The sequence below is a fragment of the Poecilia reticulata genome, linkage group LG20, assembly GCF_000633615.1.
Source record: "Poecilia reticulata strain Guanapo linkage group LG20, Guppy_female_1.0+MT, whole genome shotgun sequence".
Taxonomy (NCBI): domain Eukaryota; kingdom Metazoa; phylum Chordata; class Actinopteri; order Cyprinodontiformes; family Poeciliidae; genus Poecilia; species Poecilia reticulata.
The window spans coordinates 9,894,745-9,907,600 of NC_024350.1; the positions used below are offsets into that span (position 1 = coordinate 9,894,745).

General features: G+C 37.4%; 1 protein-coding gene across 6 annotated transcripts in view; it reads left to right on the forward strand.

The window, feature by feature from the left end:
• The window catches only part of sema5a (sema domain, seven thrombospondin repeats (type 1 and type 1-like), transmembrane domain (TM) and short cytoplasmic domain, (semaphorin) 5A), a 157,218-nt gene that overhangs the window by 49,058 nt on the left and 95,304 nt on the right, over positions 1–12,856 (forward strand). For all 6 annotated transcript variants that reach the window (XR_536469.2, XR_536468.2, XM_008438633.2 and 3 more), the window contains exon 3: positions 11,703–11,802. Coding sequence is in view for 4 of the 6 variants with exons in the window: in XM_008438633.2 (XP_008436855.1) it covers positions 11,703–11,802 (100 nt within the window). In the remaining 2 variants the exon portion in view is untranslated. The remainder of the gene's footprint in view (positions 1–11,702; positions 11,803–12,856) is intronic.

The following is a 12,856-nucleotide window of genomic DNA, read 5'->3' on the forward strand; positions in this document are numbered from 1 at the left end:
AGCAAAATTGAGCATTGTGACATAATGGCAATACTTTGAAAGGAAATTTTGTATCCCAAAGTTTTCCCTACTGCCTAAAGATTATTCTTAGATCCCCATTGGCCTGTTCAGTATCTACCTTGCCCTTTATTGGCATATAAAAATATGCTGATGAAAGTAAATAGCTATCCTCTATTGCCTTTTCGTCCAATGCTGTACCATACATAAATTGACCTCAAACTAAGCGAGACTGCCACAGACTTTGACAGACATAAGCTTTGCTTCTTCTTAGTGACCCAATTTATATTTTAGATTGCATCATTTGTGAAAGTGCTGCTCAAATGTTCAAGCGACGACCCAAAAAATAAAATAGTTTAATCTTAAACTACGCAGATATTCTGTTTATCAGCATATGGTTTACTGTCAGTATGGTGCTCTGTTTCTGAAATGCTGTTTGCTTTAGGTCAGATGTGGCATGACACACACCTTCCAGAAAGTTACTTTGTCATCTTGCAAACTGACAAAATATTTTCCCAAAAGGCTTGAGAAACGTTATGTGGTTTTTGATCAGCAGTGGTTTTGGCCTTGGAACTCTCCCATGGAGGCCATTTTTACATAGACTCTCTTTCTTATTGTTGAATCATGAATACTGACCTTAACTGTGGCAGGTAGGAACTGCAGTACCTCTGATGTTTTTAATAAAATAAATCTTTAATTAAAAAAAATAAAAAACTGAACGATAGCCCAGTTTCCAGCTTTCCATTCCTCTGCAAAATGATTGAAAAAGCTGTGGTTCAACAGCTAAATAGTTTCTTAACAATAACAAACTGCTTTGATGTATTTCAGTCCAGTTTCCATCCTCACGACAGTGCTAAGACTTTCCTTGTCAAAGTGTTCAATGCTATCCACATAAATATGGACCGTTCCAGAACCACAGTGCTGGTTCTGTTGGACCTCAGCTTTTAACATTGTCACCATTTTAAAGCAGTTGGAGAGCTGAGTCAGACATCCAAAACAGTGAGATCCTGTAAGTAAAGGCAAAAAATGCACCTGCTTAGAGTGTCCCTTAAGCAATAGCAATTGGAACATTGATTAATATATTATGATGATAATTATTCTTGATGACTTTGATGATGGCATTTGACAAAATGTAACGTTTGTTGCCCGTTTCATAATAATTGGTTCTTGTGTCATATCGTTTTCATCGTGTAAATCAATTTGAACTGCCTTTCTCCTGAAATGTGCCACACAGATATATTTGACTTGAACTGAAATGTTTCCTTTAGAGACAAAGTGCAGACGCATTCATCTTTCTGAACTGTCTCCACATTGTGCTGCATTTTGGTTTTAGAGACTGCATAAGACTCCATTCTCTCTACCCCTCATTTTGCACTGCAATTGAACCGCTTAACTCTAATGAAATGCAGTAAGACCCAGTCGACAAACAGTTCTGGTGGCAATCAATACGGTCCTGTCTACTCACGGCAAAGTAGTAAAATGTCATTGAGCTGCTTTCAGTGCAGCAGAACCCAGAACCATAATTGTACAGCCAAGGTCACATAACTCAAACTGATGCAAAATATAACCATCGTCATCGTGGACATAAGCACTCTCTGCTGGAACCCCGTTTTATCTCCACTTCTGTTTGTCTTGCCTGTCTCTGTCACTTTATTGTTAGAGCTGAAGTGGCACTCTACTCTCTTTGCCAACCGAGTGGCAATGATTATAACTAACTGCCCGGCTAATGTGATACATTCCAGCATTGTGTTAGGTGCAGTTACCGGCTCGAGGGTCAGCATTGGTCAGTGAGTTTGTGATCTCTAATGTACTAGATTGGCACATTAAGCCTTCGTGGTTTAGTTCTTTAGTAACACTTATTAAAAAAAAAAAAAAAAAAAGGGTGATATTTCCATTAGTGCTTGGACGTGGTTCACAGGGCCTACTGTATAAGAGAAATCTTCTACAATGTGATCATTTAGAAACAAATAATTACATTTACAATCAAAAATAGATTTTTGACTCAGAAGGTTTGGACAAGCCAGTAAATAGTTTTGGACAAGCTGAAAAATAGTTTGGTCACATAAGTCTAAATCTGAATATTTTCGATGTTATTGCACACACTGTTTGAAGAAATGATGGTTCTGTTGCACGTCAAACCAGAACCACCATGCCAAAAGAGGGATTTCACATCCTGGTGTGGACATATTTGATAAAAATCTGAAAACAAAACTAGATTGGATTTCCAAGCAAGACAGTATTCCTGTTCACAAGGCCAAGGAAACTCTTAACTGGCTTTTAGAGTGGAAGCAAATCTTGTAGAATGGCCCAGTTAAAAGCTTGACTTGTATCCATTTCCAAATCTATGGAAAGAACTGAAGATCAGACTGCATAGAAAGCTCCCACAGAACCTTTTAGATTTTGAAGAGAGTTTGTGTGAGAACAGGTGAGCAACGCATATGATTAGTTTATCCATTGTAGCTTAATAATGCTGTTACCAAGAAAGGCCTTTCAGCAAAGGGTTTAATATAATCTGTAAGAGTGTTCAAAACTACTTTTTGTCATTGCAATTTTAAAACAAAACAGTTTTTCTGAATGTGTGAATTGTTTGGATTGCTTCCGAGATTTGATGAGAATTTTATGTCAATTGCCCCATTGGAAATATTTAAGAAAACAAACAAAAAAAACATTGAAGTTCTTAATACTTACTTGATTAACAGTATGTACCTTTTAATTGCCTAAACAATATCTTTTGCATGCTTAGTCCTCTTCCTGTAATGTTTTCTTTTTTTTTCTTTTTCACTTTTCTAAAGACAGGAAAAATAAGTTTTTGACTTATGTTATATTGTTCTGTTCTTTTTCTGTGAAACTTTTCCACATATTTCAATCATATTTATTCTCACATTACAAACAAATAGACTTCTAATTTTAAATTAACTTTCCGCCGCCTCCTCCTCAATTATCTATTAAATCTTACACTCAAGAATTTTTTGCTCTTCTTAAAGATTGGTCTCAGTAATAAGGTCACACAGACTGTTTTCAAAGACTGGAGTTGTAGCTCCATAATTTTTGTAGTGAAAGCACAATAAGTTGAGTCATTACGGAATATCCAGGGATAAACATAGGCGGGAATAATTATACGTATGCAAAGTCTCCGTGTGAGGGAGGGAAAACCACTCGTTAAACCCATTATTCTTCTTTGTGAGTCATTGTGCTCCATATAATGTATTGTAATCCTTTGTTGTTGGAAATGTGCAGTGTGAGGCTGCCATGATTCTCCACTGGCCAAGCTGAGAGGACTACAAATGCATTAAAGTAACCCTATGGAGCACAGTAACCAAATGCGCCCAGTCTGCCCAGACAAACATGATCTTGTTTGGAGACTAAGGCAAATATATATTGAGACTTGGTCAGAGATTTGTAGAAAGAATCTGTACACAGAGTGCTTTTTGCTAATGTCTAAAGAGTTGTGAAAACTTTACTTTTGAAAAATGTGTGTGATTGTAAGCTAAAATAAAACATCAGCATGTTTTTTTTTTTTTTGTGAGAGGGGGTGTGGGGAGGGCTGTTTGTATTTTAGAGCTGTGGACAAAATTCCCTTCTTCGTTGACCACACATGCAACTAATAGAAACTTATGTGTGACAATTTTTGTTTCTTGAAATTTGCTGCCCCCTTAATCAAGACTACCTGCAAGATCCTCATGACCAAAACCAATCTCTTCATAACTCCGGCTGTGGATTAGCTCCCTATCACCCAGTACAGATGGCAAAAATCAACATTTTTAAACAGTAACATTTTCACACAATTTTCATAACAGCCATGTTTGGGGGACCATCACTGAACTGTGTTTTTTGCACTTGGTTCAGTTTTATTTGTTAACCTCATAGGGGTCCACCTTAAGATATTAGCAGTTTTGCAGTACAAGTCAACTCATATGTTTTTTATTAAAAGCTGAAAAACCCTTATGGAAGAACATAGTTTTTAAAAGCTAAAGAAACCAAGTAGGTCAAATATGCACTGAAGTTGTCATAAATAAACTCATGCGAAACATTTGTACAAAATTTGTTCCCTGAAAGAAAAGACTTACTACCATAAAACATGGTAGTAAAAATTATGAGTTTTTTTTTCTTTTACAGAAAATTTCCATAAACTTCATAATGTTCAAGGTTCAAACTCAATGACCATACCCACCCTTATATAATATTTTTATTTCCTGACAAAAGAAAACGGCACATTGATTGTGCCCCTCCTTGAGAAAACTATTCTCAATTTTTGTAACGATCAGAAGATAGACATTTTTAACCTCGTATGAATGAGCACCAGGCTCCAAAGAAAATCTTGAGAAAATAATCATTTCTTCCTAATGTGAAAGAAAAAAAACCCCCATAAAAATGCACATCGGCAGCTTGCTTTAAAGAGTGGTCGTTCCCATCATCAAAAGCCAAGGTCATAGCTTGTCCAAGTGGCTTCCAGTGAAACCTTTTTCTCATCTGTGTGATTGTGGCCTGACAGTAGAAGGGTGTGCCTCACATGGGCTTGACCCCACTCGGGCCAGTGGTTTTCTGACTTGGCACAACACTTGGCTGAGAGAAATGTAACTGTGGTGTGAGGATGGTGCAGTCTAAAGACTGCTTTCTGCTTTGTATGGCGGTTTCAGAAATGTAGGGTTTCAGAAAGGAAAGTTCACTGCACGGTTCAACAGCAGTAGTCCAAATGTTTACCCAAAAGATAAAGTTTCTCCACTTTACTAAAAACAGAGCTGAATATTGTCTCAGTTGGGCTGCAATGTAAATATGTGCCATTTATTTGAAGATCTGACTGGGTGTGCTTTGGCAGAAGCCTTTTGACGAGATCCATTTACATTGTTATTCCTCCTCCTATTGTAAAATAAAAGTGTTATTTTTAACAAGTGTTCCTACCTGTAGGCTTGAAGGCTTTTAAGGGGTATAAACAATGCCTTTACAAGCCATGCTAAGGGCCATAACTCTCAGGAGTGTGACGGGCGGACTTGTTTTACAGCCACGCAACAAGCTCAGTTCTTTTTTTTTTTTTATCTTCCCTGAATGACAAACACTTCCTTAGAAAGATGAGAGAATAAACAAATGGGCTCACAGCATTCATAAATGCAACAAGCTGTAGCTAGCATCAGGGATGCTTTAATTAGACATTTGGGGATGATTCATTTAAATTTAAAGGCATTCAAGGTCTTTGAGGTTTATTCCTAAAACAAAAAAAAACAAAAAAAAAGCCTCCCTCTATTATTCTCCAAGGTCAGCTATGATCCAGCCAAGTTTTATTTGAAACGATGACAAGATGCAAGTGGAACAAATGGATACTTTTCTATGTTTGTGGAATTAAAAGTCTTTGAAAACTAAAGGTGCAAATTAAACTTTTGATGCATAGTGGTTGTGACAGTGGACAACTATTCATCTTAATTTTATCTGTGTAGGTACTGTGTTGGGGTGTTTAAAAATGACAAAAGACAGTATTGATATTTGTTGTCTTGTTTTGAAACAGTAATTGTCTGACAAGACTGATCTGGGACCTCAAATCATGCCCAAATAAATTTTAAGAAACAGTTTTGGACGTTGCAAAAAAGGTTCTGCGGCATTTTATCTTTATCCCTGAAACTTTTTTTTTCTTTCTTGTTTTGATGCAAACTAGACTTTGCCTAGGATAATTAAACATATTATATGGTGTGAAATCACTTGACATTGATATATTATAGCTATTTACAAACATTAACCAGCCAACTATTTGTTGTTTCAAAATTGTCTTCAATCAAATGTGGTTTTGTTGGACCAAAACTCCAACACCTTATTAAAAAACCACAAAAAAAAACAAACAAAAAGAAACTGCCAACATGAAGAAAGCATTTGATAACACAACCTGCTCTTTCATTTGAATAAAAATGCTAGTGTTATTGAAAACACAACACTAATAAACAATTCAGTCTAATATTATTATGTTTTTGTATTGGGTGGAAATTGCAATTATTTTTCTTTTCATGAGAGCAATCAACGCAAATCTCTAGCTTTGCCATTTGAATCCGGCTGGTACTGCAGTCTTTCTTGAAAAATCTGTGTTTTTCAGTAAAAAATATTCTTTGGAGCTTCACCTTCATTGTCACAAAACAGCTTTATTATTATTTAATTTTTTTTATTGGTTCAGTTCTTTGTTCCAGTTTATTTATGTTTGTTTTGTAAAGCTGATGTTCAATAAACCACAAAAAAAAGATCAAATATCAATTGCTGATGATGATAGTTAAGTGATTTTGAGTAAAGTAATGATGAGATTTACTAAACGTAGTCATGGCTGACCTGAAGATGACGAGAGAGACAAATATGCTGAAGACGCTGAAGACCTTGATGATTTGACAACTGACGTAGCTTAAAAACAAAACGAGCTGTCGGGATACTAAAACATTTCTTTGTGTATTGATAGATTGTTTTACATGTTTGTGCATCAGTGGATTTACTGCTATGGAGACTATTTTGAACAAAAGTTAGTTGTTAAAATACACAGTTAAACAGGCAGTGAGGTATAATATTGACCATGTTTTCCTCGCATATTATGTTTGGGTTTTAAATTATTCAAAAAGTATTTTAAACAACTGAACAATGGGAAAAATCCTCAGTCAGGTTATCATTCAATTTGTGCATAAAAGAGTGAAAAGGCTTTTCTTCAAGAGAACAAAGAGAATTTAGTTGTCGTTTTAAGCCTTTTAAACTTAAGATTTAAAGGCTTTGTAATGTCTACTTATTTGTGGCTTCATTGCGGTTAGTTTTGCATGATTCATTCATTTTATGCCTCTAAGCCCAACCACGCTCCACAGATGTGATTTTCTACCTGTGAAAAGTGTTTGTTTTTCTATGCCCGACATATTATTAATAATAGTTCAGATGAGTGCATGACATTTAAAGTGACATTGCATTTTATTTTTGATTTATTCAAACCAAACAGTTTTGGGGTTTTTTTTTTGTCCACTCCTTCCCTCACATCAATTTGAACAAATGGTTGCCATTCCTGAAGACTCCAAATAACCATGGGGCCACATTAAAAAGTAAACAGCCTTGTCCTGCCACGTGGCATTAACACCACACTTAGAAAATCCATTCATGTTTCAGAATTGGTTCCACATGTTGCCACTGATGCCGTAACTTTGAAGGCTGCCAGACTGAAGACTGGCACGTCTTTTGATGCATGCTGTAAATATGTATGCACCCTGTCATTGTGTCTTTGTCTCAGGTTCGGTGTCAGAGTGAAGAATTACAAACGGTATGTGAGTGATGGGCGGTTTTGTTGTGAGGAGGTGGGAGACACAGGGCTTAAGGGATGAGGGCGGGGGTCGCTGGTTTCATGTTGGCTCTGAAACCTTGCTGCACTGTTAGTATTCATCCTAATCCGCGTGTGCATGCGTGTGTACGGGATCACGCCTTCGTCTCCTCAGCAGCCAGTCGCTTGATTCATTGAGCTCCTTCGCTGTCATGGATGTGATGGGATTACATTATCACATGCATTTAACCATGCAGATGATGTGAATCCATGTAACATGCAAAGTAGAAGTGAAATTTGGTAAGGGAGATGGGACCGACTGTGAACACGCACTGTCTGGGAGAGTTGCCCTACGGTTTCACTTCCACGGGAATATTATGTTTGATAAATTCTGTCCAAGAGAAATAATTAAAACTATTTAACAGATGGTTTTGGAAAAAAAAAAAAACAGGTTTCTAATTCTGCCACACTTCAGAAGTCCAGCAGTTGAACCATGTACAATCAGATTAACCCCAATGAATGCGACTATAGAAAGCTCTGTATACTCAGCTGTGCAGCCTTGAGAGGGCCCCTCCGTTTTGGTTATGAATGTTTATTAATGCTTCCTTGGCCCCGTCACAAAGGCCATAAATCCTTTGAAGGTTGTTGTGGTGAATTTCAACCTTTAGGCCCCACTTTAAAAAAAAAAAACAGATTTGCTGTCTTTGTGTTTTAGTCACATGCAGAATATCATAAAAATAATCATAATGAGATATTTTTTTTTATTTTGGCACATTATAAACATAAATGTAGATGCATTTTATTGGAATTTTATTTTGGTTGGGCTGGGGGGTGGGAATATTTTTTTCTAATATAGAATTAAAAATATGAAAGTGTGGGATTCATCTACTCTCTGCCCACTTTACTAAAATACTGCCAAATAAAATTTGGTGCAACCAATTCACTTTAAGAGTCACTTAAGTTTTTCTGTCACTCATGGAAAAAAGGTTCATGCTCAATTGAAACTGACAGGCTGGATATTAACAATGAGTGATTTGCTCAGGTGACATAAACGTTTTGCAGAAAATATATTAGTCTTGCAATCCACAACTTCTTACATGGAAGAGTGGTAAGAAGAAAAACATTATTTGTAAGAAAAAAAATATAAAATGGCCATCGTAAAGGTTGCCACAAGCCATGTAGTAAACAATAAAGATGTGGATTGTGTTTATTGTTTGACAGGACTATGTTGTAAGAAAACCTGTCAGGGCCTTCAAAACGCCAAAAGACCTTTTGACAGACAGCAGACAGTTTATATGGTGACTGATGATGAGGTGGATAAGGTCAAAGCATATTCATTTATGCCCCTGTCAAAGTTCAAAATTGGCATTTTTTCCAATAAAAAACCCCCCTGAACTTTACGGTTGCTGTTTGCACATGTTCTCCATGCAGTCATGCTGAATTTGAACTATTTTGCAGGAAAATAATAAGCACAAATTTCAGTCAATAGTTGTACAAACACGCAAAGTCACTCTTCAACAAAGGCGTATTTGTGAAATGCTACTGTCAACAGTTTTGGGCAGCTGAATACAAATGCACACCATAGTTTAAAAAATGTCATTGTTTTTCTTACACCTGACAATTACATACTGCTTCATATTGTGTTTTTGTTTTGTTTTTTATCATAGATTCACTGCAAAATATGTAGAAATTTAGTGCTACAAAGTGTCAAGGTTTGAAAAAGTTCATTGGCTATGAATACTTGTGTAAAACGTTACACGGAGTCAAACAGACAAACACGCAGACACACTTCAGCACCTAGCAAGTTTCCCCCCTAGTGAGTCTGGGAGATTTATGGGGAGAAGCTGGGGCTCGTCAAGTACCGTTTCCCCCTCTGGGGGGTTGTCACAGCTATATTTGTATGCTGAGGATCTTCCCTATGGAATAAAAAAAAAACCCAGTAGAGCAAAAGGATTTGCACATCTAAAACTTGGTGTCTCCCCATAAAATCAGAAGAGCAATGTCTCTTAGTAGGAATCTTTAGGGAGAAGGATGATCGTGACCTCCTATATTTATTTCACCGTGGCTAATTAAAATTTATTAGGTTGATACTTAGCACTTTCTTCTCTGTCATGTTTTTTGTACTGTTCACTGGAGACTTGAAAGATAGCGCGGGGAATGTGCCTTTGCATACACGGCGCCGTCTCTCAGCAGATTATATTGTTTTGTTACGAGAGCCAGGGTTCGGTCCCGTTACGTGAGTTGGAGGCGGCAGATGTTCTTTGGAGGATCCTCTTTTCTCTCTCCTTTTTTTTCTTTTTTTTTTCTCGCTGCTTGTCTTCGTTTTGAACCGCTCAGAAATCCCACGTTTGTCACTGAAACTGGAAGTGCTCGCTTTTAATGCAGTCGAGGGAGAGAGTGTTTGAAACGCTGTCTGACAGGTGTGCCTGAAGAAGCAGATAATGTGTTTCGGGGAGGATGTTCAAGCTGTCCTCTCCCTCTGTTCTGGCCCTGAATGAGAGCTTCTGGTATATGACAGAAAGATGCCTCTGAACGACATTGTTTGCGCATAGTTTGAAAATGTAGGTATGAGTTTTTCCAAAGTCATTACAATGACTAATAACAACATTACCTAAGGTTTCTCATACGATGTATTTCTAAATTCTTATCCAGATTAAGTTACCTCTCTTAGCTTCCAGGTGTAAGTGATACTGAGAGTGGATATTATGACAGCGACCGACCATGACCGTTTGACTACCATCGACTAAACCTATCGAGTAACCAGATGGTAGACAGGCCCTCCTTGTCGCTTGATTTGATTGGTCAGGGGTTAATGGGTTGGGCGCCGGGAGAAAAAGTATGTTGTGGATAAGATGTCACCGTCTGTCTGGGACATCTCTATCTCGTTTTATGTTTGTATGTTCTCCAAGCAGCACAAGGCCTATCTCAGGCTCCAAAAAAAAAGAGTTTAATCTTATCCACCATAAAGTATACATTTCATTGAAACCTCTCATACAAACGTAGGACATAAACATAAAAAGGAATTCAGGTACCTGTTGCTGATTTTCTGGTTATAGAATCGAGATTTTAATCACCGTGTACAATCGGGAGACAAGAGTAATTAATGCGGATATATATTTACATTCCCATTCTCCTTGCAGATTAAATTAAACGTTATTGTAAATTAAGCTGTAGAAAAATCGAGATATGCAGGCTGTGCTCTCACATCAACCCTGCTGCTTAAGGAGGTAAAGTTGGATGTATTAATTTAAGGCACATCCTAGACAGATTATATTGTGTTATACAGCAGTTGTGCTAATCCTGATTTAAAATGTAGCCAATACAAGGTATTATTTTGTGAAAGTGACATGATGTTTGTTTTACTAGTTAGCTCAGTCTATTAGAAGCAGCCCTTAGAGTGCACAGATGTCGTACAGAAAGAGCTAACTCTATTTTTGGCTAATTTAGATGCATCTGTTTAGCCAAATCTGTGTTTTAGACATGAAATAGATGGATTTTTGTGAACCAAATTTGGGTTGATTTCTGTGGGGTCGAGGGGCAATATTTTTCACTGTTCCCCGAATACAAAGTAAAAAGCTAATAGCTGTTAATTATTGTATTAGTAGGTGAAGCAGAACAAGGTTTTCATTTCGTAAAGTATTCTAAATGGTCGTTGACACATACTATGTGCACAAAGCAATCCTAAATGTAATCATTAGTTTCTGTGTTTTTCTTGAAAATGTGGACTACTATTACCTCTGAGACTTCTAAAAGGTTGCCAAGATTTCCATACCCAGCACTTTCCTAAACAGAGAGGTTAACAGCTTAAAAGATTAAAACACAGCAACACAGCTGTAGCACATTCAGCTTTAGTGTTATCTGCTAAAGCTTTGCCAACTTACTTGCACTTTGCGTAAAGCATCCTAAGGGCAGGTATAACTTGACATCCCGTGGCACACGGTGCCTTTTCTGTAGTGACACATAATGGCAAAGGAGAGAAATGACGACCAGCCACCACCACACTGAAACCAGCTTACTTTGAGGTGACTTTCCTTCACCTTCACAGCTTCAGAGAGCGTGGTTGACCAAGTCGCACTTTGACCTGACAAGTCATAGGTCAGAGTCATTCAAACTGGTAATTGTACAATAAGTCACTAGCTGATTTCTCTGTGCTTCTTGAGAAGGGATGTGAGTTCAGTAGTCATTTAAAATAGTTAAAACTGAATAGTAAAGAAGACTTTGTTATCTATACATTAAGAAAGTTGTCTCTTTTTCCAGTTTGAATTATTAACGGTAAAAAGACAAAGTTGTAGATTTAAGCTTTTTTGGTCTTAGGGGCCAAACCTTTGAAGGTTGTGAACACTTTAAACTGAGCTTGTACTTTCATCTGAGGGCAAAGCTGCTCTGATAGGCTCAAAGTTTGTGTGTCCTCTGGTGTTTATTTTCTTTCCTTTTTTTTTTTTTTTTGCAGAGATGGAACCATGGATTTTCAGGTTCAAAGCAGAGGGCACGGTGGATTATTCACAGCTGACCTTCGACCCTGGCCAGAATGAACTGATCGTTGGTGCCAGGTAACTGGCATCTATTACTGTTTTTTCTTAATTCTCTCTTTTGCTTCCACTTGGCTCCCTCTTTCTATATTTCTTTTCTTGCCTTTTATTTGATTGTGCCTTGTTTCATTTCTCGGTGTTTGCTGCAGCATTGCATGAGTAATGATCAGTTTCTGTATACATCCCTTCAGAGGCCAAAGAAAAATTGCTTTGGAGGATGAACTTCATTGTCTTCTTGAAGCTTAGCCAGATGTGTCTCTGTTGGTGTGTGTGGATGCACTTATTGCTTATGTTATGGGGGCTCAACACTTTCCATTATGTGTTTACCTTTGCAGGAAAATAGACTGTAAAACTGAATGAGTAATACCACATTCATTCAATGTGACCTATTAAACTGAGGGTAAAAAGTTGGTTTGGGGTTTTAATTTAAAGTTTTGGATAAACCACGTGGGAGTGTGGTTGATCTGCATTTGCCTTTTGCAATATATCTGCCACTTAATGCAGTATTTTTCTGCATTTGTTGTAAAAGGAAGATTTGACAGTTGCATTTGAATATAGAGCAGTTCAATCTGTAAAGCTGTATCCGAGTGCTTTTAAAAGGTTCTTTGCAAACATGTTATAGCACACTTGTTTCCTTTGACAAATTTGCCTGTTCTGTTTCTACATTCTCACAGTACTCAAAGGGGGGTGAAAAAAAAAGAAATGGTGAAAGACAATAGATGTGATGAAATTCTCTGTGTCACCTCGACAGCTGCTAAGTGTCTAACTGTAGCGGGTAATGCGCCAAGATTGATGGCAGCAGGCTGGGTTCAAAGTATGGGAGATAATGGGAAAAAGTGGGATCGATGTAAATATCAATATAGTAAAACGGGGGGCCATGGCCACATACAGACCTTTTCTGATAGCTGCTCCTCGGGAGATTGATGGATCTTTGCAAAACTATTTTATATGTATGCAATGTGTGCGTGCTTGCAAGTGTATTCTCTGAAAATAGATAACTGATTTACAAAAACCAATGATTGCTCCCATTACATATGAGCACATTTTCCCAATCACTTTTTAAACACAGAAGAAG